The sequence below is a fragment of the Panicum virgatum genome, chromosome 6K (genome assembly GCF_016808335.1).
Source record: "Panicum virgatum strain AP13 chromosome 6K, P.virgatum_v5, whole genome shotgun sequence".
Classification (NCBI taxonomy): domain Eukaryota; kingdom Viridiplantae; phylum Streptophyta; class Magnoliopsida; order Poales; family Poaceae; genus Panicum; species Panicum virgatum.
The window spans coordinates 43,836,665-43,864,392 of NC_053141.1; the positions used below are offsets into that span (position 1 = coordinate 43,836,665).

Consider the following 27,728-nt stretch of genomic DNA (forward strand, 5'->3'; position numbering starts at 1 on the left):
GAAGACCAAGAGGAGGAAGAGGAGGACCACTACCTGCTGCACCACCTGGGACTCCACTCCATGACTGCAAAGGTTCCGTTCCTCTCCGATCCATCTTAAATATTGTTGTTCGTTAATTACCAATTGGGCCTCTTCCATCTATCCTAACCGTTGTTTCAACTAATTAACCAATAATGAAAACTAGTAGCTAATTCGTTCGTTCGATCAGGGCATACAACACCTGTGCTCTGAGCTCCTGGAGATCAAGAAGGCCTCGGAGCAAGACTTCCGCGCTAATGTCTATCTCAGCTACCTCTCCTTCATGAGGTATGGACCGTATTTGCAATTTTGCATTTGCTTCATTCAGTTCCTTCCAAGAACACTTGACTCCATCTGACCGATCATCCATCGAGCAGGATGTTGCAAGAAGCTGGTGATCTGGACAAGGACGTCCAGCGCCTGAAACATCAGGTGATAGCACGCAGGCGGATGATCCAGCATGTGAGCAGCAACTGCTGCTTGCTGCTTGCTGCTGGTTCAGGTGCAGGTGGTGGTTCTTCCAAGGACGAGGAGGCCGACACGAGTATGATGGGGGCACGACGACGAGGAGCTGGAGCTGGAGCTGGACGTGCTTCTGTCCGAGCACCGGATCGAAGAGGCCCTGGAGCTCCTGATGCGTAGGCAGCAGGGCGGCGGCTGCGGCATCGCCGGTGACGCCGCCGCCCTGTCCGCTAGGAAGGCGAGGGTTGCCGACCGTTTGGCTTCCGTGGCCGGCAACCTGCGGACGCCATGGCCGGAGCTACTCAAGGCGCTCTCCGGCCTGTGCAGGCTCGGCGACCCGGAGCGGGCGAACCACCTGCTCTTCAGCTCGTACCGTGCGATACCATCACAGCAAGCAGCGGCAGCAGGTGACTGCTGGTACATCAAGGACCTGGCGCGCACGGTTTTCTTCTCCATTGCCGACGCGTCGAGGTGCTTCGTGGCGCTGCACGGGCACCCGTCCCCCCACACCCCCCAGCTGGTCCGGTGGGCGAGGGTGGAGATGGAGGATTTCGGCGCCGCCTTCTCCGAGTACGTGAGATCGTCGTCCACGCCGCCACAGGTGGTTGATGTCGGGCAGAGCCTGGGTCTGGTGTCCTACTCGTCATCTCCCCTGCTGAGGGCTCTCTGCATCGCCTCCCAGCAAGACGTGGGCGGCCTCATGGCGCCCTGCATCCGGGAGGCCCTGGCCGCGTACGGCAGGCATCTCAAGGAGGTGGTCCGGCTGCTGGTGGCCTCTGACGCCAGCTAGGAGCTGGGCCGGTTCCTCCTGATGATGATGCCGGCTGCTGCAGGTGATGAGCATCATCGCCATCGCTACTGCCTGCTGACAGCCAGCGGAAGGAAATTCGTGACCCTAGTGCAGGAGGTTGTGGACGGCGTAGCCTGCCCGTTGCAAAGTCTTGGTCTGGGCATGGACGGCGACGCCGCGCAGCTTGTTGCAGACTTATTCAGGGAGTACGTGCGCTCCATCCTAGACCTATTATTGTTAGAGGAGGAGGACATCCCGTCATTCCCAAACAAGAAGGAAGACGACAAGCAGCGGTACATGCGGCAGCTCTCCGTGCTGGTCAACTGCTCCACCTTGGTGTCCCTGCTCCCGACCATGGCGTGGACAGCGTCAGCGCAGAGACAAGTGGGCAGCCTGATCAAAGAAGCAGCCGGGCAGGTGTGGAGCTGCTTCTGCCAGCAATTCATACGAGGCACCATGGCAATGGCGGACGAGGCATCACTGTCTGCAGGAACACCACCACCAGCAGCAGCACCACCACCACCACCACCACCACCAGAGAAGAATGAGTTGATGCCATCTTTGGCTTTCCAGGTGGTGCTCCTTCGGGTAAGGTGGCTCAAGGATGCGTACGGTGGCATCCTGAGCGGCGAGGACGGAACCATGAAGGAGCTGCTGCAGGAGCTGATGGAGGCGCTCATCTCCTGGCTCTCGAGCAACCCGCCAGAGTCGTGGATCGGCCATGGCGCCCAGGCCCAGCTGGACATCCACTTCCTCCTAGAAATCGCGCGGCTTGGCGGTTTCGACATCACGGCCAGTGCGCAGGAGCTGCTTCGGAGAGCAGCGGCAGAGAATGGTGTCGAGGGCTGGGCTGCCGATGCGGCAAGACATGCCGTGCATCAAGTGCTGCTGCTGCTGCAGCAGAACATACCGGCTTCCCTAAATGAAGGAGGAGGAGGAGAGGCAGCAGCCGCAGCAGCAGAGGATGCTACGGAGGAATTCGAGTCCGATGACATGGCAAGCAGCAGGGATTCAGCAGCCGCGCACCAAGGGGGTGAGGATGCCAAGTCCAGCGATGAGTTCGTAAGCATCGAGGAAGCCGATAAGAGAAGCACAATATGCTTGAGCTTACTGTGGGTGTGGGCTGCGACGACAGCGACAGCAGGAGGCGGCGGCAGGCAACTCCTCCTGTTCCCGTCACGGCGGCAGCTCCCAGTTCCAGAGGCCGGAGCAGCAAGAAGGCGGCGGCGGGGAGCAGGCCCAGATGGCAGTGAACTTAAAGAGTACTAGTAGTAATAACTGAATGGATTGGGATGCATCGTCTGATGAATGAAATGAAATGAAATGCTAGGCAATGTCCAAGAACAAGTAATAACTAGCAGGTACCCCCGTGCTTCGCACGGGGCAGGAAGTCCGAAATATGGCATATAGAATTTCTGAAACAATTGAACCTAAGAACCAAAAGGTTGCTAGAAATATGGAGATCTGAGTCTCTGAGGTACCTCTCATAGAAATTGCAATGAACAGTTCATGAGGAACTTTGCGCAGGCCTCTGATCAGGACAGGCACATAGAAATGTAGACCATTAGAGCAGCTGTTTATTTCCCTATTCACGCAATGAAATAAGCTAGCTGATATGAAATGTTTTAAGATTTAAGAAACTGGATATGTGTCGAAAGCTAATTTACAAATATAACTAAAATTACCAATCCTAAATTGAAATACTCTAAAAAATTTGCAGCCGAGATCTAGTTTTGTTCAGTTAAATCCTGACCTGAAAATGGGAGCCAAGGAGGGCAGTAAAATAGAGAAGTACTTAGATTGTGAGGTATAGCGAAAAGTATGCCAAAATGCATGTATTATAGAAAGGTGTAGGTAATCAATTCAGTCATGCATTTCAGCTAAACCCAAGCATATAAGCCAAAATAATCATTTGGAGACAAATGGCAGGATAGACAATATAGACTGTTTAATGTAGACCATTGACCGAGGTTTAGAAGGCCATACCTAGATACATATTAGTTCAGAAGTATTTTCTCAATTACTATACCTATGCAATCAATCAAAGTCTGGAGGGCAGGAGCGAAGACCCATCCAGTGGAGTTCGCAAGCAGGTGGGACATTCCAGCGAAACTAAGCCACAACCTGTGAAACTGAGCAACAACCTGCAAAGCATTGTTAGAGTTACTCAATAAAGTACTGTATCAAGTTTGTTTCAATAAAGTGCGAAAGCATCAGCTGTCCTAGGATAGGAATGCTATCTGGTGTATGAAACATATAACTTATTCCCAAACCATGGCCAATATTCATGTGGTCCAAACTAACACCCTGTGCTCGAATTTAATCATCAAAATTCACTATATGAATTGCAACATCTGTGAATATATGAGCCTAAAAAAAATGGAAGCACACTTCAGATGGATGTACGAAGAAAGGAATAGGTATTCTACAAAGTATACAATACGAACTGTATATTACATGAGGATAGCTATATGCAACTATAAATGGTAAAATGTTTGAATTTAAACTGAGCTTGCAAATTGCAACTGATGTGGTCCATGCTATTACATATCTTCAGGATGTACCTCTCCATTCAGTCAAATATGCATCTTAATTTCCAAATAGGCAAATAGCTGTACTCCAACTTACCATTCAGTCAAATATGCATCTTATTTTCGCAATAGCTGTAGTCCAACTTAAAACCTTGTGCTCGAATGTCATGAACATAATTCAGTATAAGAACTACAGCATCTCTGAATATAACAACCTAAAAAAATGAAAGAACACTTTAGATACATGTACTAAAATACTGGAATTTTAACTGATTTTGGAAATTGCAACTATTGTGGCCCATGCTATTACATATCTTAAGGATGTACCTCTCCATTGAGTCAAATACGCATCTTAATTTTGAAATAGTTGTACTCCAGCTTACCATTCAGTCAAATATGCATGCTAATTTCGAAGTAGCTGTACTCCAACTTAAAACCATACGGTCTAATTTCATGAACATAATTAAGCATAAGGACTGCAGCATCTCTGAATACAACAACCTAGAAAATGGAAGAACACTTTAGATACATGGTCTAATTAAAAAGGTTTGTAAGCAAAGAGTAGTACTGCAGCACAGTAGCAGCGGCCAGTCATCTACACTAAGGGGAACACGGAGGGATGGAGGGCCTACGGGAGCAGCCATGGAATAGAGGAGGAGAAGAAGAGGGTGAGGGCTCACCAGATCCGGTCGCTGAGCTGAGCCAGGGCAACGGAGAGGAAGAGGTGACGCGCCGCGGGCAGACCGGGGTGCCGAGCGGAGCCGCAGCAGGGGCAAAAGAAGAGGCGACCACGCAGGTCCGTGCTGGGGCGGTGGCACCGTCGGGTGGCCTCGTGCCACCGTCCTAGCGCGGCCGCATGGCCGGGGCAGCCGGCGACCGGCGTCACCCGTGTTGGGGAGGCCACGGCCGCGCGTGACTGGCGCAGGGGGGTGGAGCCGCCGACGGAGGCAGGGGAAAGAAAGGGAGGCGGCGGGATCGGGCGGAGTCGTGCACGGAGGAGAGGAAGAAGCTGGGAAGATATTTTGCGGCGCGGATCAGGAGAAGAAAGCAGGAGAAGCCAATGGAGGAGCGCAGGAAGCCGCTGCCGATGGAGTTGGAGCGAGAAGCTGTTTCTGATCGGATCCATTCGAAACGATCTGAGCCATCGGATGGTAAATCGGATGGGCGACATGGAAGAGCGACGTGGCCGGCTGAGGGGCAAGAAGTGGTATACAAAAATAAGGAATATGGTAGATTAAGGGCATTGCTACGGTACTCCATTTCACATTTTCTTACCTCCTAAGAAGTAAGAGTGTTAAATAAATCTTAGCCCTTGATTTTTTATGGGAGGAAAAATAAATAGGGTGTATCTCCTTGGCAGTCAACTGATTTTTAGCTTATCCATCAGTCACTCCTTTCAGCCATTGGATTCTAAATCAACAACTCCGATCTGTGTTGGCTACAGACCCCCGCGTCGCTCCTTCCAGGGGCGGCTCGGGCGGAACCCTACCGCGGGCGCCGCCCCCCCCCCACCCCGACTCCCACGTCTCGCTACCGGAAGTCCGGCAGGCCATGAGGAAGGCGGCGACGGGGCTCCAACCTCCCTCCTCCTCTCCTTTCCTCCCCCTCGCTCTCTCTTGGTGGCTGCCTGTTCGTGGCGGCGGCGGCTGTTCCCGGTGGCCCGCGGCCAGATCCGCACTCCCGGTCGCCGGATCTGCCCTCCCTGGTGCTTGGCGGGGCGAGGCGCGGCCTCTGCGGCGGCGTGGCTTGTGGCCTGGTGCGGCGGTACGTTGGCGGCGGTGCTCGCGACCTGGCGTGGCGGGGCGCGGGGCGCAGGGCGTGGCCTAGCGCTGCTGGGCGCAGCGGTGGCGGCGCTCGCGACTTGGCGTGGCGGGGCGCGGCCTGGCGCTGCAGGGCGCGGCGGAGGCGGCGCCCGCGACCTGGCGTGGCGGGGCGCGGGGCGTGGCCTGGCGTGGCAGGGCGCAGCGGCGGGCGCTCGCGGCCTGGCGCAACGTTGCGCGGCGCTGCGGTGCCGGCTGCGGCGGCGCTCGCTGCAGCTGGCGCGCAGCGGCGGTGCGTTGCGGGCGAGGGCGTGGACGACGACGTCCGCGGCCTTGGCGGCCGGGGGGCGAGCGACGGCCGCGCTCGGCACCCCGCTTCCGGCGGTGTCTGGTCTACCTACGCTGCGATGTGTCAGCGGCGCCGTGGTGGTGTGTGTTGACAACGGTTTTGCTCGGGTGTTTGCTATTGTCGCCGTGGTGGCGTCGTTGGCTGCAGCTGTGTGGAGGCTCGCTAGCAACACCATGGTGGTGGGTTGGTGACGCTGGCCGTCTTTTCATCGTGGTGACGATGCGGGTGAAAACCCATCCCTTCTTAGGACGGCGTCGATGGCGCCATTGGTGCCATTTCCTTCCTGAAGGTGACAGCGAGCATCTCTGGCTCGGACCTATCTCTCGTCTATGACCAATGTTATGGCTGTCGGTCTTCCATGTCGGATGTGGCGGGTGAAAGCCCAACCCTTCTTGGGCTGGCATCGACGACGTCTTCGTCGTTCTGACCGTCTTGAAGGCGGTGTCAGGCTTTTCCGGCATGGAGGTGCCTCGGTGGTGGCGGCTTCCAAAAGGGATTTCTTCTCTTTTTTTTCTTCCTTTCTCTTTTCTTCAGGGTTGTGGTGGCTCGGGTCGATGTTCCAATCCGACTGGGTGGAGTGTAGGTTGTGGTGGCTCGTGTCGATGTCCCAATCCGATCGGGCGGAGCGTAGGTTGTAGCAGCTCGGGTCGATGTCCCAATCCGACCGGGTGGAGTGTAGATTATGGTAGCTCGGGTCGATGTCCCAATCCGATCTCGTTGTGGCTCATGTCGATGTCCCAATCCGACGAGCCAAAGTCGAGTGTGTCCCGATTGACGTCACAATCCAACCGGCGGGTGTTGCTAGTTGTAGGTGCTGTAGTTGTAGGTTTTGTATTTTGTTTGTGCGGTTTTTGGATCCGGTTTACCTATAAATAGGGTCAATTCTTTTCTTATTAATATACGCCGAACTGCAAGGTTCAGGATCTTTCGGGAAAAAAAAACTCCGATCTGTCGTTAGCTTCTGTGGTGTTGTGCTGTGATTTTTTTCCCTGCTTCCGCTCACATCAACCAAACGGTCCTGGCATAATGGATTTTGGACCCGTTATTAGGTTTCCTAGTGGTTTTTGACTTGGCTATAGCCGCAGTTGGCTAAAGATTTGATCTGTTGTCACCCAGGCCAATTGTGTTTCGGACCTATTCATAGGATTTTTGTTATTTTGCCCCATTTGGAGCTCAAACATATTTCATGTCTAAAAGGATCCAGGATTTTGAATTCTTGAAGCATTGGCACTCATAATTATTGTTTGTTTTGTTTTGAATGTTTCTGAAATAGAAATACCTGCAATTCGTAGTTGTATTTGAAATACATTTGCATTACAAATGTGAACATCTGGACAAAATCAAACAAAGATGAACTACAAGTGTTTTTGAATACACAAACACTCAATTTTGCAAACCATTAGATTCAGATCTAATGGCTGAAAAATATAAACTATAAAGGATAAGCATGACGGAAAGCCAAATTTATAATTTAAGACAGATCTTAAGTTCAATACATTTACAAGAACTAAACCAGAAATTGCAGATTAAAAAAGAAAATATGACAGCAAACTCGATTAAGAAGCTGATTTCTAAAACACCTGAAAATATGCCAAGAAAATACCAATCAGACCTTTGGGCCACTGAAAATTACATATATTCAATTCACTTATTACATGATCAAAAAATTGTAAAAACAATATTAAATCCATGTAACAACTAAGAAATTAATAAGATTGGACTAATATAGACAGATTGAACTTAACAGATTTAACAGATTTTAGGCTGCACTGATGTAGACCCACAGTCCACAGACATATATCAAACAAATAAATTATTACATATAATTTTCAAACAAGTTACATGAACTCAGCCAATGTAATATAAATGATGTGTGCATGTAAAAAAAAAACTTCTATATAACATAAGAGTTTGACAACGAAGTTGCGAGCAACATATAAAATAACAATAGATAATATAGTGAGTTACCAAAAGATAATTGAGCACATGCATGCTGAAAAACCTCTTTCAGAATAATCAATTCGATCTGCAGAAGTCATTAAATCTAGTTATAGAGACATGAAACAAATTATGTGACAATTAACAACAAATTATATAAACTAAACATATAAATTACAATTGAGCTTAAGATGTAAATTTAATACAATTTGGCAGTAAGAGCAACTATATGACATTAAAATGAAACAAAAGCATTCAGGGTGCAAAATTAACAGTCATCAAATAAATATTTAAAATTTCAAAACTGAGTTATAATGAATTACATATTAATATAACTAAAATTATAGTTTGAACTTACCTATAACTTTAAGCCATAAAACATGTAAGAATCAATGAGTTTTAGAGTTTGAATTCACAGAGACTATTATAGATGATTGCATCCCACAGTTAACACCGGCATACATTTTGAGTTGATTTAGTACAAATCAAAATGAACAGATGGAAAAGAAAGAACAGATTTGAATCCCAAAAAAGAACAACAAGAAGAAAATAACAGACTTGAATCTAAAATTCACAAAATTAGCTTTTATGTAGTGTAAATCCCTAGAAACAAAAAAAAAATTGAACAGATTTCATTTTATATTTAGCAAATAAACAAATCTATGGTTGATGTAGTGTATATCCCGAAAAACAAAGAGTAAAAAGACAAAGCATAACGATTTGGTTGTATAGTTATCAAATAATCAAATTTTTAGTTCTAGTGTAAATCCCCAAAAGCTGAGGACAGAAATCAAAGAGGACAGATTGGGTTGTACAGTTTCATATCTCAGTAAAATTAAATGAGAGGATCCTGCTGCTAATCTGGTACATAGTCACAGGATTCGGGGTCGATGCCTCGTCCCTCGACCCGGGAACACCGTTCCGATTCGAGGGTCGGGGTCGAAGAGGGTCAGTGTCCCATTCAAGGTTGGATCGTGTCCCGGTTTGAAAGGGGTCGCAGCCCCATTACTAGCAGATTTAGTTGGGATAAGGAGGTTAAGGACAGTGGATTGGTGTGGTTTTTGTTAGACAATGAGCTGAGTACGTGTAGCATGGTCTAAATGTACTCTTTTATACGTTTCTTATATGCTTGTGCAGATTAGTTTCTTCATTATTAGCACATATATAGTTTTTGTCTTTATCGACCCGAAGATATCGACCCCGATGAATCAGGGTCGCGTTCCACATAATAATTTATCGTTCCATAGATGTATACCCTCTTCGTACCACAATTTTATAAAGTGACGACCCTCGACCCTCGACCCCGTTCCTCGACCCGGTCGACCCAGGAACTTTGTGACTATGATCTGGTATCTGCAGGTACACACACACACACACAAAGAAAAGAATATCTGTCACAAGATAAAACACAAGAAACTGATGGTAAGAAAAGAACTAATTGTAACTTCAAAAGTTTAGTTTTTGTAGCAGAGGAGGGGAACAGGGGGTACTTGAGATCATTTAATTTCCAGTCCACCTTATGTAGTTCATGTAACTAAACAAAGTCACTAAATCAAAATATGAAGGAAAAGAAGAAAGTGTGATCTACACATCTTCCCTCAACTCCCAGAACTATGCCATGGTCAAGAAAAACTGACAGACCTCACCTACGAAACAGACCTCATAGAGTCGCAGGTACACATTAAAAGTTTCAGAGATCAACAAATGAATAATGTAGACATACAGAGAACAAAGAATGGCAGGATGGACATGTACACATGGAGAAACATTTTTTTTGAACTTAAATACACCCTCTGTTTGTTTATCACCGTCATATATAAATAAAAAATAGGGAGTAAAAAAATACGCCCATTCCAAAAGGCTAAAATTACATGAAACTAACAAAAAAGAATACTCGTCTTGAAACTTTGTAGACAAAAAAGTGAAAAACCAAACAGTCAGCTTATGGAAGCAGTATACATAGAGGAAAATAGCACATATGCTTTTCAATCATGCAACAGTAATCTAACAGTTATATAACTTACAGAATCGCCTTCAAAATTTCTGAAGTAAAAGCAATCCACTATCTTATCATTGATCACAGAAGCAATAAGCATTCATCTCAAACAAATACGCACCAACATGACATATTACTATGGCCAGGCATACAGCCGCCATAAATCAATGTGTCATTGGATCAAGGGTGCAGGGTACTATCTATCTATGTCACTATCACTAACAAACATAACTGCATTGACACGTATAACAAGACAACCTAGAGTAAACTGCCAAGTCACAACACTCACAGGTGTCACCATGAGCACCAAACATGCACAGACAGGTAGACATATAGTACCACATCAAATTTGAAGTATCAAAAAGGAGTATATTTATCTAAGCATTAGTATAATTTTTATAGCTTAAGGGTAAAAGTGAAGGCCTGCTACGGCCACAATGTTCACATCCATGAGACCATGATTCCACTTCCAGAAACACATGCATATGTAGTTCACATCATTGCAATTTATTTATACACCAATTTATTGGTACAAATATGAACCCATTTTTAACATTAGCTTTTAACAACAGGAAACTAAAAAAACACAAAAACAAAGCAGGAAACTAGCAATTTAATATATATGGATTTCTAAAGCCAACGTAAACTGATGCAGTCACATATTTGCAAGCTCATAACTAGTGGTGTTCACCAACAGCAGTAAAAGCTAGATGAGCAAATGGCCATAGCTGATGGAAAAAACTACAACACCTTAACATACATGATTCCTCGGCTAGTAAATTTACGGGACTGAGAGCACGTATGGACCAGGAATCTCCAAATCGAATCCCAAACATTCATCAATCCCCAAATCCATCCCCCCATATACGAACTGTAGACCTCAAACTGAACAAAGACCAAGTGCAAATTCCCGGATCGAGACCCAATTGACCATTGCTGCAGGAAATTCCCAAATCGATCATGGGATGAAACCGAAAAATGAATAAATTGAACTGAGACAGGGACGTGATGAAACTCTTGAGGAGGAAACTACATGATTTTGGTCCTATTCGTTGGTCTCTTCGCCTCCATCCATCAAACGCCTCGACAAAACTGAAACAAGAGAAATGGAAGATGGGAAGGGGGAGAGGAAATGACAGCAAGGTTGAGTGTCTTCAGCGGAATAGAAAATACAAAATATGACCATCTAAATGGGGCCACAAATAGGGACAGAAACCCCCCAAATCGAACTCTAACTAAACTCAATCGAACAGTAACAGACCAAAGAGCTCCAAACCCTAATCGAATAGATTAAGTGACAGGATAGGTACCTCAACGCCGGACACGAGCAGATGCTAGCACGACGAGATAGATGAACCGCCGGCGAGCTTGCTGAATCGCCCCAATGCTTCGCTCCCCTCCTCACTCGGCGATGAGAACGAAGTCCAAATGGATCAGACACCCTGACTGAGCGACATGGTCGAAAAATGGGTCGTGCGGATAATGGACCCAATAACCGCCAAATGGGCTGATGTGCTCGCAACACGGGCTCGAAAACACATTTTCCACACAAAGCAATCTTGTGCGTCCAGTGACGATCCAACGCTCCAAGACATCGACTGATAGATAAACGATATTTCAGTTGATTGACAAGGAGCAAATCTGAAATAATTAAGGGAAAATCCACTTCTTTCCTCCCTAAATGACGCATACTAGCTAACAGAAGAGCGCTTCTTTCGGCGGCTTTCAGTATAGCGTTTTTTCTCTTTGTTTTTTATTTCCTGCGTTGGCTCTCTGTATTCTGTTCTTTTTCTCAACATGCGCCAAAGAATTGTTACATTCACATATCCTATGGTGAGTGTTATACGATCATGTTCTAAAATCCCGTACATGGTTTGAAACGTGCATGTTATGGTGCATCGCATGCGATCTGATAATATCAGCATGGATTTATTATCTAGACTAATCATGTTACCATTAATGTGCCCGTTATGGTGAACTATACCAGAATGGATGAATTATTAGATTACCGTTCACTTTAGAAAAAGCTAATCACGTTACGATTAAAATTGGTGGTGCATCACGTAATTCTGCTTGGACTAGAATACTAGATCTAATGCGATTGGACCAGAGTTGGAGAAAACTCCACTCGGATTACTCCCACGTGATTTTTTTACTTTGCAGATAGATCCACTCAGAACATGGAAAAAAAAGTTGTACAAATCCTGTACTTGGCAAACCCATAACGATGTTATGTGAAACTAGGCAATTATGCCCATGTGTTGCTACGAACAAAGTTGGTATAAATATCGAATACGTATTGTAGGGATTTGTAGACGTATGGTTAATCCGACTCGCATATGAGATGGATTAAGGCCCATTTATCAATAACATAGGCGGATCAAACCAAACCAAAAAATTGGGTGGAAACCTTATTCGCTTTAGTAATGGATATATATAGATATGGAAGCGAATCATGTACATTATGTTGTATGATGTTACATCTAGTGGCATCAGATAGTTAGATAATTGGATTTTTTTTCTATTTTTCAAAAAAAATATTATATAAATATATATCTCCTATTACTTCTTAGGAGGTAATATGTGATAAGATCTATCTAAATGGATGGTCCATAATCATTTCGGAGTACGTACTGTCGGAGTACATGAATGAAGAAGCAACAAGCAGCTACAGTACTAGCTAGCATCGATCACTTTTTTTGCGCCGCCGCTCCCCGCATGCGCCGCCGCGCGTCAGCCCTTGCTGGCCGCCGCTCCTCCGCGCGGGGCACGCGCCGCCGCTCCCCCGCAAGCGCCGCTGCACGTCGAGCTCGCCTGACGTCGTGCCCGCACGTGTCGCCCTTGACGGCTGCCGCTGCTCTGCGCGGGGCACGCGCCGAAGCTCCCCGCCACCGTTTGTCGAGCTCGCCGGCCATCGTGCCCGCGCGGGTCGCCGCTGCCTCACATCGCCTCGTGTCGAGCTCGTCGGAGAAAAAGGCTGCTCATTGGAGAAGATGCACCTTCAACATTTCAATATAGTACTTTTAACATTTCGCCTTTACAGTTTCAATACAATTCAAACTCAAATGTTGAATTTGTTTATAGAAAATATTGAGTTAATTCTATTAAAATGTTAATATATTTAATACAGCTAATTGTGGCAAAAATGGAATTTTAAAGATAAATAATTTATCTATTTTAGACAAGACGTATAGGAGCCCTATGTTTGAGGGCAATGAAACTCTTCTTACGTGAGAGGGAATTAAGCCTGAGCAGAATGGCACTGACAGATCAGTAAGAGTAATCATGCCATCAAGATCAAGGCTTGTCCCGGTGCTCGCAAGCCGCCGTGGCACTGGCGCGCCAGGAGAAAAAAAAAACTTGCCGCGGCACCGGCCCGGCTGCTGCTTACGCAGCGGAGCCATTGCCGCCGGCAAACGTGGCAGAGACGCTGCTCGTTCGTTACTTCCTGTGACGTCCATCGTCATCCCCACCACCGCGACGTCAACTGTTTGCATACAGATAGGGGGCGTATTTATTGCACGTGCGAATAGAAGCTATACTATCATACACATTCGTTAGAGATATAAAAATAAAAATTATTCCAAAACAAAATAAAATGTTCTAAAAAAGATAAGTTCCGAAACAGATAAAAATGTTTCAAGAAATATCTAGAGATAGAAATTATTCCTTTCATAAATAAAAATATTTTAGAAAAAATATTCTCTTAATATAATCAAGTGCAATAGTATGACTTCTAGTCGCACATGCGATGAATAGACATCACGAACAGAGACGTATGGCTCCTGGTCGCGCACGCGCGAGCTCGGCGGCGGCGTGCGCGGCGAGAGGGAGAGCAGGCATGGAGGGCTAAGCAGTGGTCAGACGGCCGCAACTCTCTCTCTCCCCCCGACGAGGCCATGGCGTGATGAGGAAGAGGCGAGGAGCCGGCGTCTCTCTCGGCCGGGCTTTACTCGTGGGCGCACCACGCTTGGCATGCCGGTCGTCCAGCTGCACACAGCACCCTTTCGCGGTCAGCCGCCTTCGCCTCCGGCCATCACAGTTCACACAGCCACCAGGCGCACGAGCGCGGCGGTACATGATGGCGAGGCTCCGAGGCACTCCATGCTCTGTGACGACGAAGAGGCTGGAAGCTAGGGACGGCCTGAGTTCAGCGGCGCGGCGTGCCTCAAGGGTGAACGGTGTTTCAGGTACCGGCGGGGGGATAGTATTTAAAATACCGTCCGCCCCCTGGGCACTTACCAGCCGTCCGATCGGGCTTTTGCGGCCCGGATCTGCACATCGCGGGGAGGGTCTCCCTCTTACTCGCCAGGCAGGGCGGCAGCCGGAGGGTATGGTGACATGTAGGCTGAGGACTTGCTCGCTCCGGCGGCGACGGCGGCCGGTCATGGCGCCGCGCGAGCGCAACCGGAAGTGTTCGTGGAAGTGCCGCAGCCCCTCGGCCCTCTGGCGAGGGTTTCGTTTCGTCCTGGTGCCGCGCGCACTGGATGCGCCGCCCGGACGGGAGTAGGGGTGGTAATGGGCCATGGCCCTAATGGCCTCTTCACAGTCCAATAAAGTTCTTAAAATTTTTAGTTCAAAAATACATATGTTTAGAGCCCGGCCCTTTTAGGGTCCGATTCTTAGATTTTTTAGTTCAAAATGTTGGGTCCTTTACCACCCCTGGACGGGAGGCGAGCTGCGAGCAGAAGCTGCTCGGTCGCGACTGGCATCGCCACGCCAGGCGAGACCTCAGGCACCGAACTTCGGCGCGGCGCGACGACGGCATTCCTGCCAGCCAGGGCGTGCTGCGGGGATGGGCGCGGCGACGACGCATTCGGTCGCCGCCGAACCAAATCGCAGGCGCGTGGGTGTCTGGTCGTCCACTCCGTCCTCGTCATGGTCAGAACCTCGGGCCATGGATGGAGGATGTGATCCACCGCGCACACTACGGCGGCGGCAGAAGCAGCCGGAGGCTATGGCGGCCCGCCACCTCGGAAGAAGAAGGTCAGCCATGTGAGCGTGACGTGTCGGCAGTCTTACTGACCGTCTGACCAGAGCCTACAAAACATTTTAGCTGCGATGATCTCTTGAAAAGCGGCCAAACTGTTTAATTTCTTCCAAATTCCAGCGTTGTTTTGCTTCACCGAATCAGAAATTACTGGTAGGGACTAGGCCCTGTTTGGATTATAGGGGTATAGATTTACCTCAAGGTAAATATTTACACCTCACATTTACCTATAACTAATTTGGGAACATATTATGTGCAAATCAACATCTTCGTGCAAATATGAAAACTTCAATCTGAGCCATCGGATCAATATCCAAGGGGAGAGGCGCAGGGAGGTGGGAGGGGGGATTTGCAAAAGTGTAAAATTATCCAATCCCACATGCCCCTTGGATGTTGATCCGATGATCCAGATTGAAGTTTTCATAGTTTGTATGGAGAGATTATTTTGCACCTAATATGTTCCCAACTAATTTACTCCATGGAATGTTTGGATGTAGGGATAAAATGAGAGTAAAAGTGGTTGGAAATAGCAACTAATGTCTTCCATTTACTTAGTTTTACTCCAATTTGACACCCTCTAAGGGGTAAAAAGGGGGGCAAATAGGGTAAAGAGGCACAATACCTACATGTTTGGATTTTTAGGAGTAAATATGGGACAAATTTACACCTTTTACTGGGCAAATTTATCCCTTTTACTCTTTTACACCACTATCCAAACACGGCGTAGGTCAGCAGCAAGGCATCGGCTCTACCGTCGCCATCACGAGTTCACGACTCGAACCTGCGCCTCGCAGGGGCGGAGACAGGGGCCGGGCAGGGGCCTGGCCCCCTATGATTTCCAAATTTACATTGAACATTTGAATTTTAATTAAATTTTTATATAAACTAATATAGTTGGCCCCTCCTAATAATAAAAAAAAAATCCTAGCTCCGCCACTAGCGCCTCGGGTCCACTCCTGTTGGCCTGGCCAGCCGACCGGGCGACCACAAGTGCCCCGCGGCGTCCCGTTGCCATACATACGGCGGCCGAAACAAAATATCCCAGGAAACGGCGCGCGAACCACCACCAATCCGCACCCGAGGACGCGCGGCGTGCGCCATGGCCGCCATCACCAGCAGCACCGCTTCCCTCTGGTACCCGACCGCCGGCCTCCCTTCCTCCTCCTCGTCGTTCAGGCGCAAGTCCAGCAGCAACCACGGGAGGAGGCTGCAGGCGACAACAGCATGCCACTGCCGGCCTTCGCGGTACGGAACGACTGACCTTGCCAGGATGGAACGGGTGGCCCGGAGGGAGGCCCTGTTCGGCATCCTCCTCTCCGCCGTGGCGGCGCCGGCGCTCGCTCCGGCGGATGCTCCGGCGGCCGAGGGCACCGGTACGGCAACCTCCACGCTCTTGCGGTCTCGCCCCCCGCCTGCGGTCGGCAAATGTGTTCTTGTTCATTCAGTGCGTTCTGGCGAAACGATGCCTGTTTCTTCAGTCTTGTCGTCCGCTGATCAGAGTTGCAGGAGGGCTTCACCACGTACGAGGATGAGGCCAACAAGTTCAGCATTGCGGTTCCACAAGGTGATTCTTCTTCTTCTTCTTCTTCAGATTTTGCACAAGGAACGAACGAACATGCAGGCTAAAAATCAGGCGGGCACTGAAGAAAGAAAGAAAAAAAACAGCACCAGCAGGCAGAATCAGGTGACAGAACAGTTAAATTGATCCTGCGATTGTTTCCAGGATGGCTGATCGGCGCGGGCGAGTCCAGCGGCATCAAGTCCGTCACGGCGTTCTACCCCGAGCAGGCCGCCGACTCCAACGGTACGCCTCCTCCTTCTTCTTCTTCCGCCTTGTGCCGCGGGTAGCCAAGCTACCATGCGACGGAGCATGGAGCCATCGGTGCCGCTGTGAGCTCACGAGCTCCTGCCCTGCCACTCTCCCAGTCAGCGTCGCCATCACCGGGATCGGGCCGGACTTCACCAGCCTCAAGTCCTTCGGCGACGTCGACGCCTTCGCCGAGGGCCTGGTATGTACGCGCTCGGGGGGCCGAGCCTGCTCGAGTCTGATCACACCTGGACGCTCTGAATTCTGATGGCCATTGTTCACCTCCGTGTGCGTTGGTGATGAGCAGGTGAACGGCCTGGACAGGAGCTGGCAGAGGCCACCGGGGCTCGCCGCGAAGCTCATCGATTCCAAGGCTGCGAACGGTTAGTAGCTCGCCGCGAACAGAGTTCTGAGACGCGTGCACCCCTGAACTTGAGAACCTGACCAAGCACGGCACGGTGGGTGCAGGCCTGTACTACGTGGAGTACACGCTGCAGAACCCCGGCGAGCGGCGGCGGCACATCCTTTCGGCCATCGGGATGGCGTCCAACGGATGGTATAACCGCCTCTACACGGTGACCGGCCAGGTGAGCAGCGCCCATGCCATTGCCTGCCAGGCTCGGCCGAGCGTTACTGCAGCTGAAATCGCACGCTAAGCTTAGTAGTAACCCCGGCGTCTGTCTTGTTTATTCAGTACATCGACGACGAGGAGTCGGAGAAGTACAGGGCCCAGATAGAGAAGGTGAGCTCCGGCACCAATTCTGCCCTGTGTTCTTACACTGATGAGCGCTGAAATGTGGGGTTCTGTTTTCTCCGCCGGTTTCGCAGGCTGTTCGGTCGTTCAGGTTGACATGAGACGAGAGGGGTTTTTGGCCAGAGATGCACGGTATGCAGAGAAGAGATCAAGAGATGCAACCCAAGTTCAGTAACGAGATTCTTATGCTGTAGAGAAGGATTTGGATCAACCGTACGTTGTATTGATGCTCTGTGTAGTATATATACACGTTTACAAGAAACCTGTAGACGGGGCGTGGCGAGCGCGCGCGCGCCTTGCGGGTGACGCCGAGCGGGGGGCGCGGAGCGTGGAACGCGTGGAGCTGTGCGGAACGGAGCCGAGTGGAGCGCGTCGTCCGCGAGACGGGGAGCGCGTCGCGCGCAGGGCGCGTTGTGCGCAAGACCGCGTCGATCAGCACATGAGTTCCAACACCCCCCCGCAGTCTCAGCTCGTGGAACCGACGCAGAGACTGGATCGGAAGTCTTCAAACAACGCCGTCGGCAAACCTTTGGTGAATATATCCGCGAACTGACGGGCGCTCGGAATCTGAAGAACGCGAAGTTCACCAATGGCTACCTTCTCCCGAACGAAGTGGATGTCGATCTCGATGTGTTTGGTTCGCCGGTGATGGACGGAGTTGCGAGCCATGTACACACTGGAGATGTTGTCGCAGTAGGCCGCCGTCGCCTTCGGAACGGCGTAGTGAAGCTCGCCAAGAAGTTGTCGGAGCCAAGAGCACTCAGCCACCGCATTGGCGACGCCACGGTACTCCGCCTCCGCGGATGATCTGGAGACGGTAGTCTGTCGCTTGGAGGACCACGAGATGAGCGCGTCGCCGAGGAAGACCGCGAACCCAGAGGTAGAACGACGGGTGTCCGGGCATCCTGCCCAGTCGGCGTCCGTGTACGCGGTGATCGTTGGCGACTTGGCAGCATGAAGATGAAGCCCGAGCGTCGTTGTTCCCTTGATGTACCGAAGGATCCGTTTGAGCATCGCACCGTGACACTCCATGGGCGCATGCATGTGCAAACATACTTGCTGAACGGCGTAAGATATATCGGGCCGAGTCAGTGTCAAGTATTGCAGTGCACCGGCCATGCTTCTGTACCAGGACGCCTCCTTCATGGGCACGCCATCGCTGCTGGAGCACTTGGCCTTGGAGTCGGCCGGGGTGGTTGCTGGCTTGCAGTTGGCCATCCCGGCGCGTTCCAAAATGTCGAGGGCGTAGGCAGTCTGTGAGAGAGTGAATCCGTCGGCGGTGCGGCGAACATCCACGCCAAGGAAGTAGCTGACGGGGCCCATGTCCTTCACAGCAAACGCGGACTTGAGGTTGCCGATGAGCAGATGAAGCAGCGCCGGCGTGGAGGCAGACATGATGATGTCGTCGACGTACAGTAGGAGATATGCCATGGACGCGCCCTGGCCGTAGACGAACAACGACGAGTCGGAGCGAGACTGCCGGAAGCCGAGCGAGATGGCGTGTTCCGCAAACCTGGTGAACCAGGCACGTGGTGCTTGACGGAGGCCGTAGAGCGAGCGGGAGAGAAGGCATACGGCGTCCGGCTGGTCCACGTCCTCGAATCCCGTCGGCTGCTGGCAGTGAACGCGCTCCGAAATGTTGCCGTGGAGGAACGCGTTCGAGACGTCCAGCTGGTGAGCGGGCCAGTTCTTGGAGGCGATCAGTGTCAAGACGGTGCGGATGGTCGCTGGTTTGACGACGGGGGAGAAAGTTTCGCCAAAGTCGATCCCCGGTCGCTGATGGAATCCACGCACCACCCACCGAGCTTTGTAGCGCTCGAGAGTGCCGTCGGAGTGAAGCTTGTGTTTAAACACCCACTTGCCGGTGATGACCTGCGTGCCAGGAAGTCGAGGGACCAGCGTCCAGGTCTTGTTGCGTTGGAGAGCGTCGCATTCCAACTGCATGGCCTGGCGCCAGTTGTCGTCCTTGAGAGCTTCACGGACGGAGTGCGGGAGGGGTGACATTGCAGGCGCGGTGCTCGCGAGGGCGTACTTGGGGTTTGGCTTGAGGATGCCGGCCTTAGCACGCGTCACCATGTGATGCTGTGGTGGTTGCGGGGCTAAGCGTGTTCCGACAGGTGTGGGCGTCATCGGTGTGGGCGAGGCTGGCGTTGGCGAGAGGCCGGAGTCGGGTGACGAACGCAGGGTGTAAGGATCACCGGGGTGTCCGACCCTAGAGGGGGAGGGGGTGAATAGGGTCGCTAATCGCTTTTCTATCCTAGGGCTCAATCTAATTGCATAAGATAAACCTAACACGTCCTACACATGCTAGTTATGACTAAGGTTTATCTATGCTACCCTCTACTTACCCCAAAAGACTTGCAACCTATAGTCAATCCTAATCAAACTAACTAGGAAAGTAAAGGTAAGCAAGAAAGAGTAAATGCGGAAACGTAATGCGGTAAGTAAAGCGGTAAGGGAGAGGATATGCAAACTCCCGTGAAGACACCAAGACACACGATTTAACGTGGTTCGGTTAGGACACCAAAGTCCCTCCCTACGTCCACGGCCACTTGCTCACAAAGAACAAGTGTGATACCGAGTCTCTTCGCTTGATCACCGTCTTGCCACGCCTCCAAGGCTCCCGACAAGCAAAGGCTAAGTGACACCAAGTCACAAAGACGAGGTCACCGCCACCGTCTATCTCGAAGCGTCACCACGGCACCGTCTTCACTATCTTGGAGCTTTAACACCAAGTAGGGGCCTCCTTCCCCGCACAAAGTGTCGTTGCCACTCCACACCAAGTCGGAGGGTCACACGACGAGTACAAGTGTTTGCTTGCCGCAGCAAGACTTCTCTCAAGGGAGCTCTCGCAAGAACTAATCCCTAATCAAGCACTAAGCACTCTAACAAGTGTGCTTAAGCCTATATGATGTACAATGAAGCTCTATGGTGGTTGGAGATGATCTTTAGCTCTAGTATACTTCTTTGAACTCCAGCACACTCAAATGGTGCGGCCTTGGGGGTATATATAGGCAGCACAAGCAAATATAGCCGTTGGGGAAAAGCTGCCAGAAATGTGCTTAACACCGGTTAATCCAATGCTCCCCAAATCGCCATCGTCGGTTTAACCGGTGATACTAAACTGCCCACTGAAAACTAGCCGTTACGTGTACGGGCAATCAACCGATGCAATCGACCGGTGTATGTAATGTTAGCGTCGGTTTAACCGGTGAGTGCAACTGTCCTCTGATCCTTGAAAAACAAACTCTCTGGACAACTGCACCGACGCCATTAACCGGTGCATCATCGGTTCATCCGATGTATGCATTTTTCTTGGTCTGCTTCTGCCATTGCACCGACGTATTCAAACTTCCTATCGTCGGTTCATCCGGTGCCAAACCCTAGCCCACAGGCCATCTCTGTCATTGCACCGATGAGTACATTTTGCCTTACGTCGGTTTAACCGGTGATACTAAAACTCCCAGACGTGCTCAAGTCAATGCACCGACGTGTGTAATTTGCTTGGCGTCGGTTCAACCGGTGACTTGATTTCTTTTAGGTTTCAGGGCGCTGCCCTGAGACCCGCGAGGGGCGGCTCCCCCTCGACCCCCGTCCGCTAACCGGGTAGCGGAACCCCCGTAGGGGCGGCCCTTCGGGCCTAGCTTCGCCTCTCTTCTCTTTGTCATCACTTGAACCTAAAAGCCTGAGTATATCATCTAAGCAAACACATTAGTTCAAGTGTTGCGTGTGTCATCAATCGCCAAAACATTATATTGAAATATGGCATGAGAGGCCATTTTCGCTACACAGGGCCGACGTGGTGGGGACGTGTGGCGTCGGTGGAGAGGAACCGGTGGCAACCGAGGAAGATGACGCCGCCGTTGGTGGGGATGCAGGGACGGCACAGTACACCCGGCGGTGAGGGCGCGCGGGCCCCGGCGTTGTCGAGGTGGGTGGAGCGTCGTCGTCGGTGTGCACAGCCGTGGGTGTAGACGTCATTGGCGTGCGTGGGGACGTCGCGTTCCGGAACGGGAAGACGTTCTCGACGAAGGTAACATGACGCGAGATGTAGACACGTCGCGTCTCGATGTCGTAGCAACGGTATTCGCGGTGGTCGCTGGGGTAGCCGAGGAAGACGCACGCCACAGAGCGCGGATTGAGCTTGTGCGCCGTCATTGGCATGACGTTGGGGTAGCAGAGGCAGCCGAAGACACGAAGCTCGTCGTACAGAGGTGGTGCACCGAGGAGGAGTTGGTGTGGCGTCATGACACCCGTGGCGCGGCAAGGACGCCGGTTGATGAGGTATGTCGCCGTGTTCAGGGCCTCCGCCCAAAGAGAACAGGGAGCTGCACTGTGAATTAGTAGCGTGCAAACACAATCGTTAATTGTACGTAAGATCCGCTCGGCCTTCCCATTTTGTTGTGAGGTATAGGGACAAGAGAGGCGGAAGCAGGTGCCCTGTGCAGCAAGGAAATTGCGCAAGGCGTGAGTGTCAAACTCGCGTCCGTTGTCGGTCTGGAGGGCAAGAATGGGCAGCTGAAACTGAGTATGAACGTAGGAGAAGAAGGTGCGAATGACATCCTGGACATCAGACTTATTGCGAATCGGGAAAATCCATATGTAATGAGTGTAGGCATCAATCAAAACAACATAGTACTTATAACCCGAATTGCTGTAAACTGGAGATGTCCAAACATCGGAATGCACTAGCTGAAAAGGGAAATAAATGGGTGTATCTGAAGAAGCAAAAGGGAGCCTAACATGTTTGCCCAGCTGACAATGATGGCACGAGTGAGCAGCTGATTTATTACACTGGAAATCAAAGGACTGGAGAATCTGATGGAGAGCGCGCGAGCCTGGATGCCCAAGGCGGTTGTGCCACAGCTCCACCGTTGGTGACGATGAGGCAGTGAGAGCTTGGTGCTGTGGCAGCCGCAAAGGGTAGAGGTCGTCGGAGTTCTCACATCGGAGCATCACCGTTTGAGTGGCCAGATCCTTGACAGAGAAACCGACGGGATCAAATTCAATGGAGACATTGTTGTCACGGGTTAGCTGTTTGACTGAGATCAGATTCTTAATCAGAGAAGGAGTAACAAGAACATTATGGAGATGCAGAGAGGAGGATGATGTAGGAATGGTGGCGTCGGCTGTATGTGTGACAGGCAACCGTGCGCCATTTCCGACAGTGACAAAGGAGGGAAAGGGAAGAGGCCGAGGGGAGGAAGTGATACCGGAGGCGGATGACATGTGCGAGGAGGCGCCGGTGTCGAGGTACCAATCTGCAGAGCTTGGTGGCTGGGTGGCGACGCCGGCGTTGTTGAGGGCGGCGTAGAGGGCGCTGGTGTCCCAGGCTGACGCGCCGGAGGAGGAGGAAGGGCCCGGCACGGGAGAAGGTTGGTGGTGTGCCATCATCGCCTGTTGGGCCGGGAACGGTGGACGGGGGCCCAAGACACCAGAGGCAGGCGCGCGGAAAGGCATGCCCCAGGCCTGGACGAGTCCAGTCCATGGGTTGAAGTTGCCCATCCACGGCGCCGGTGGGCGCTGGGAGGCACCACCTGTGCCGCCTGCGCCGCCGGAGGGCGTGAATCCACCGTTGGGACCGCGGCCGCGACGCTTGTTCTTGGTGCGGTAGCCGCGGTTGCCACCGGTGTCGCCGCCGGGGGAGCCGCCGGTGCCGGAGGGAGGGGCCCCATGGCCAGAGGAGCCCCCGTGAGAAGTGGGTCCGCCAGAGTTGGCGGGACCGGCGTGGCCGGCGAGGAACGCCTGACCGGCCTCCGTCTTGTCATCGTGCTTCAGCTGGAGCTCCTCAAGGGCGAGGAAGGAGCGCGCGCTCTGGAAGGTGTGGGGCGGGCGCCTGGAGGTGATCACCGGCTTGACGTGGCGGTACCTGGGGTTGAGCCCGCGGAGAAGGTTGAGCACTTGGCTCGTTTCCGAGACGGGCTGGCCGATGTCACGAAGTTTGTCGGCGAGACGCTTGAGATGGGAGCAGTACTCGTCGATGCCGGCGTCGCCTTGCGTGATGGACCGCAGCTCGGTCTCGAGGAGGACAGCACGGTGCATCTCGTTGTCGTGGAAGATGTCCTCGACAGCGCCCCAGAGGGTGAACGCGGAGACGCGCGGGCGGTAGACGATGTCGAAGACACTTTTGTTGACGGTGGTGTAGATCCAATTGACGACCGTCTGGTCGATCTGCCGCCACTCGGCGGTGCGCTGAGCCATGGGCGGCGCCGAGCGGACGAACTCATCGAGACCGAACTTCCCAAGGACGGACTCGAAGAGGCACCGCCATTGCTCGTAGTTCGCGGTCGGCAAGTCAAGGAGAACGGGAACGTGGGAACGGATGTTCACTTGCTGCACGACGGCGGCGGGAGCAGGCTGTGGTGCATCTGGTAGTAGGTTGGAGGAGGCAGAAGAGCTGGAGGAGGAGTGCGCCGGCGACGACATGGCGGCGCGGCGCGCAAAAAAGAGGGAGAGCGGAAGCTAGAGAAGAGGATCAAAGGTAACTGATACCATGTAGAGAAGGATTTGGATCAACCGTACGTTGTATTGATGCTCTGTGTAGTATATATACACGTTTACAAGAAACCTGTAGACTAACAAGCTCAGCTAGATTACAGGAGTCAGCGGGTGAGCCATGCAGGGCGTGGCGAGCGCGCGCGCGCCTTGCGGGTGACGCCGAGCGGGGCGCGCGGAGCGTGGAACGCGTGGAGCCGTGCGGAACGGAGCCGAGTGGAGCGCGTCGTCCGCGAGACGGGGAGCGCGTCGCGCGCAGGGCGCGTTGTGCGCAAGACCGCGTCGATCAGCACATGAGTTCCAACATATGCCAGTAAATCGACCAGCATGTCTGCCACATTCAGGGGCACATTCAGCGTTCCTTAGGAGATGCGATGCCCATTTCTCAATTCTCAAACACTGTAACAAATGAGTGATCACGTCTTTCACAGGTGTATAACAAGTAAATCTTTCTTTCTTTTTTTGTTTTTTTTTCCAGAGGTCAGACAAACGGGGGCTCCTATATATCCTGTGGAAGATGTTTAAGCAACTCATCTATAAAACCCACTAAGGCCCATCTATTGAAAAAAATGTTGAACCGATGTTTCAAAAAATGTTGAGCCAACTTTCGAAAAATGTTGAATTATTTCGAAAATGTTGAATCAACGTTTAAAACTCATCTTATCTGACGCCGGCGGCCAACGGGCAGGCAGCGCGTGGAGAAGCAGGGCACGCGGGCAGCGGCGGTGCGAGGCGGGTGGTCGGCGGCGGCAGGGTTGGAGGAGAGGGGAAGGGGAGGGAGGAAGCTGGAGTTTGAGTATATTTAAAGGCTGAAATTGTTTGTACGAATCTCAAGTATTGGAAGGTCGGAAAGAATTTTTCGGAAGATGTATAGAATTGGTGCAAACAAGCAGACTGAAATGATACGGCCTTTCCACGTTCCCACGGCCCATAGGCTTCCTTACACCACCATCGCCGACGTTGGGCTGCAGCTTCATCAGGCCTGCTTTTCAGTTCGGCCCATAACTCGTGTGGAAGGAAAACCGGCCCACACCTCCACCGACCTTGGCTTCCCCTCAAACGGCGTACAGGATTCGAAATTCGAAGTCACAAGGAGCCGTTGGAGCGCCTCCTCGGCGGCGTCCTCACCTCCCCTCAAACGGCTCTCTCCTCCCCCCCGCTCCCTCCCGCATACAAAATCCTCCCCCAATTCCAACCCCTAATCCACGCACTCCAGATCCGCCCACCACCGCCACCGCCGTCCACCACGCCCTGCCCCAAATCCGCCGCGAGAGCGAGAGGACCGGCCCCCCGCGCGAGAGCGATGGCGACGCTCCAGCACCAGCCGAAGCCGGCGGCGGCGCCGTCGACGACCACGGGCGGAGAGCTGCGCGCCATGGACCTGTACGAGAAGCTGGAGAAGGTGGGCGAGGGCACGTACGGGAAGGTGTACAAGGCGCGGGAGAAGGCGACGGGCCGGATCGTGGCGCTGAAGAAGACGCGGCTCCCCGAGGACGACGAGGGCGTGCCCCCCACCGCGCTGCGGGAGGTCTCGCTGCTGCGGATGCTGTCGCAGGACCCGCACGTGGTGCGCCTGCTCGACCTCAAGCAGGGCGCCAACAAGGAGGGCCAGACCATCCTCTTCCTCGTCTTCGAGTACATGGACACCGACCTCAAGAAGTTCATCCGGGGGCACCGCGCCAACCACGAGAAGATCCCCGCGCTCACCGTCAAGGTAAATCACCATCGTCTTGCCTTCTCGTGTTTTCACCTCCCTCATCCTACCCCCGTGCACGCGAGGTGCTTGTGCGAATGCGTTAGCCGTGGCTGATCCCGGCGGATGGTGATGATCTGATGCGGCGCGTTCCCAGGTCCTGATGTACCAGCTGTGCAAGGGTGTGGCCTTCGTCCACGGCCGCGGGGTGCTGCACCGCGACCTCAAGCCGCACAACCTGCTCATGGACCGCAAGACCATGGCGCTCAAGATCGCTGACCTCGGCCTCAGCCGCGCCATCACCGTCCCTTTGAAGAAGTACACCCACGAGGTATGAATCCTGCTGGTCCCCATCAGCCGCATGGATGTTTCCGCTTGATCCCTGCTCTTTGGATCCGATTCCCAGCAGTACCTGAAATTTCTGTGTCTGCAGATCCTGACCCTGTGGTACAGGGCACCCGAGGTTCTGCTTGGCGCCACTCACTACGCCACGCCGGTTGACATCTGGTCCGTGGGCTGCATATTTGGTACGATTCCGATGAACTCAGAGATGATTTGTCCATAAGAACTGTTTGTTTCAGAACTCACCGTGACACATACATGTTCTAATCTGGCGGTAAATTGCAGCTGAGTTGGTCACTAACAACCCACTATTCCCCGGGGACTCAGAGTTGCAGCAGCTCCTGCACATCTTCAAGTAATATACTCATCAACCTTTCGTTGTTCCTTTGCTTAAATTATTGGTGGGTGTTTGAATACTGACGATGATCCGTCTTGCTTTTGTGGACGCCAGGCTGCTTGGCACCCCGAATGAGCAGGTGTGGCCAGGCGTCGGCAAGCTCCCCAACTGGCACGAGTACCCGCAGTGGAAGCCCACGAAGCTGTCCACTCTTGTCCCCGGTCTCGACGAAGACGGCTACGACTTGCTTGGGGTCGGTACTGAACCATGAAATGCTGGGCGGCGTTACGCTGTGGCGATTGCATTCTAACTTAACTTGGTTGCTGCTGTTGCTGCAGAAAATGCTCGAGTACGCGCCGGCGAGGCGGATCTCTGCGAAGATGGCCCTGAAGCACCCGTACTTCAATGATGTGAACAAGGAGCAGTACTGAAGCGATGCGAGAAGCAGGAATCAGGAATCCGCTGCGAGCCTTCATGAGTTGGCATGAAGGTGAAGCTGCTTCTTGTATAAGCTAATTCTTGGCCTTGTTGGTGTGCAACTTGATTGCCCTGAAGCAGTGCTTTTGCTTCCAGGACAGCAGTAGTAATAGTAGTAGTAGAAGAAGAGTATGTCTGTTTTCTAGTACCTGCTTTCTTCCTGTGCTGTGGCATTCACTTTGGTTGTGATGGATAAACTAGAAAGAAGTTCAACATAAAGTGAACTAGTATTGACGAGTTTTTTTTTTCGCGAACGTGACTGAGTACTTATTTTGTTAAGAGCAAGCACTTGTATTGACGAGCGGCAATCTTCTCCTTTCTGGTGTCTTTTGTAAAACTTTTCGTCGTGGCTTGATCGTTTTGCTCGAGCTGTCTGGACATTGTTTGTGCAGCTGCTCCTTGTCCGCGTACAGCTCTTGATCGTTGCGGCTCGTTGTCCTTGGGCGAGGAAGGCTGTCCCGTACCCCAGGGGAAGAGGTGACGTGCCGAGCGGTATGTTTTCGTTGTATCCATGGCGTGAAAAGGAGGCAAAAAAGACCAAGAAAATGATTGAGAAATGAGACAAGGGCGCCAGGCCCACGGGAGAGGCGAGCGTAGAGGGCCTCCCGGTGCCGGTCCCCGGTTGGCCTCTTCCCGAAAAGAGCGAGCAATGATTCCTTCCCCCGGCGGCGTCCATCCCATCTTCTTCCGTCGATGGATCATGGATGGTTGTGGAGCAGGCACGTTACTGCGAATCTGCAGCGCCATTGAATCATCGAGCTCTGAAGCCAAATGGCGTTCAGGGGACGGTCAGGATGGCCGTGCTGTTAGATCTGTGTCTGTGGGCACGCGCGCGTCGTTTACGTGCGAACGAGACCGACGGCCAACCACCACCCAAACCTACCAAAGGCACATCAAACCAATAGCGAGAGGCCCATGACCAGTAGTCCAGTATCTGGTCCAAGTGCAAGGCGTCGTATTTGTGGGCCGATCACAATAATTAGCCACGC

The 27,728-nt window shown here is 51.8% G+C and overlaps 3 protein-coding genes across 11 annotated transcripts; 2 read left to right on the forward strand and 1 right to left on the reverse strand.

Moving 5' to 3' along the window:
- Positions 1–1,264: 1,264 nt before the first annotated feature.
- On the reverse strand, positions 1,265–11,329 carry LOC120712830. Of its 8 annotated transcripts, XR_005691033.1 has the most exons (6): positions 11,155–11,329; positions 10,878–10,936; positions 7,879–7,936; positions 3,899–4,016; positions 3,300–3,414; positions 2,826–3,023 (listed from the first exon to the last, which is right to left on the reverse strand). XR_005691033.1 is itself a non-coding variant. In XM_039998724.1 (2 exons), the coding sequence occupies exon 2, from the start codon at positions 2,056–2,058 to the stop codon at positions 1,336–1,338; it is 723 nt and encodes a 240-aa protein (XP_039854658.1). In that variant the 5' UTR covers positions 2,059–3,414; positions 4,482–5,302; the 3' UTR covers positions 1,265–1,335. The 8 variants fall into 8 exon arrangements, 2 of the variants coding, with proteins under 2 accessions (XP_039854658.1, XP_039854657.1); XR_005691028.1 differs by having other exon boundaries at positions 2,830–3,414; XR_005691030.1 differs by lacking the exon at positions 10,878–10,936 and having other exon boundaries at positions 2,830–3,414.
- Positions 11,330–15,848: 4,519 nt separating this feature from the next.
- LOC120712833 (psbP domain-containing protein 3, chloroplastic-like) lies at positions 15,849–24,359 on the forward strand. 2 transcript variants are annotated; one of them, XR_005691034.1, is made up of 9 exons: positions 15,849–16,207; positions 16,333–16,398; positions 16,558–16,638; positions 16,761–16,843; positions 16,949–17,024; positions 17,110–17,228; positions 17,336–17,383; positions 17,470–17,579; positions 24,197–24,359. XR_005691034.1 is itself a non-coding variant. In XM_039998727.1 (8 exons), exons 1-8 carry the CDS (start codon positions 15,934–15,936, stop codon positions 17,494–17,496), a joined length of 774 nt encoding a protein of 257 aa, XP_039854661.1. In that variant the 5' UTR covers positions 15,849–15,933; the 3' UTR covers positions 17,497–17,657. The 2 variants fall into 2 exon arrangements, 1 of the variants encoding a protein (XP_039854661.1); XM_039998727.1 differs by lacking the exon at positions 24,197–24,359 and having other exon boundaries at positions 17,470–17,657.
- Positions 23,642–26,993, forward strand: LOC120712832 (cyclin-dependent kinase B2-1). Its single transcript, XM_039998725.1, has 7 exons — positions 23,642–23,876; positions 23,995–25,604; positions 25,741–25,914; positions 26,017–26,110; positions 26,211–26,280; positions 26,377–26,515; positions 26,601–26,993. Exons 2-7 carry the CDS (start codon positions 25,194–25,196, stop codon positions 26,691–26,693), a joined length of 981 nt encoding a protein of 326 aa, XP_039854659.1. The 5' UTR covers positions 23,642–23,876; positions 23,995–25,193; the 3' UTR covers positions 26,694–26,993.
- The last annotated feature ends 735 nt before the right edge of the window (positions 26,994–27,728 follow it).

What these genes read in the sequence shown, in the direction of transcription:
- LOC120712830 (XM_039998724.1), bottom strand. Translation starts at nt 2,058, where the DNA reads ATGTCGAAACCGCCAAGCCGCGCGATTTCTAGGAGGAAGTGGATGTCC.
- LOC120712832 (XM_039998725.1), top strand. Translation starts at nt 25,194, where the DNA reads ATGGCGACGCTCCAGCACCAGCCGAAGCCGGCGGCGGCGCCGTCGACG. An exon ending in TCCCCGCGCTCACCGTCAAG is followed by an intron (nt 25,605 to 25,740) that starts GTAAATCACCAT and finishes GCGCGTTCCCAG; the next exon opens with GTCCTGATGTACCAGCTGTG. An exon ending in TGAAGAAGTACACCCACGAG is followed by an intron (nt 25,915 to 26,016) that starts GTATGAATCCTG and finishes CTGTGTCTGCAG; the next exon opens with ATCCTGACCCTGTGGTACAG.
- LOC120712833 (XM_039998727.1), top strand. Translation starts at nt 15,934, where the DNA reads ATGGCCGCCATCACCAGCAGCACCGCTTCCCTCTGGTACCCGACCGCC. An exon ending in TCCGGCGGCCGAGGGCACCG is followed by an intron (nt 16,208 to 16,332) that starts GTACGGCAACCT and finishes TCCGCTGATCAG; the next exon opens with AGTTGCAGGAGGGCTTCACC. An exon ending in ACAGGGCCCAGATAGAGAAG is followed by an intron (nt 17,384 to 17,469) that starts GTGAGCTCCGGC and finishes CCGGTTTCGCAG; the next exon opens with GCTGTTCGGTCGTTCAGGTT.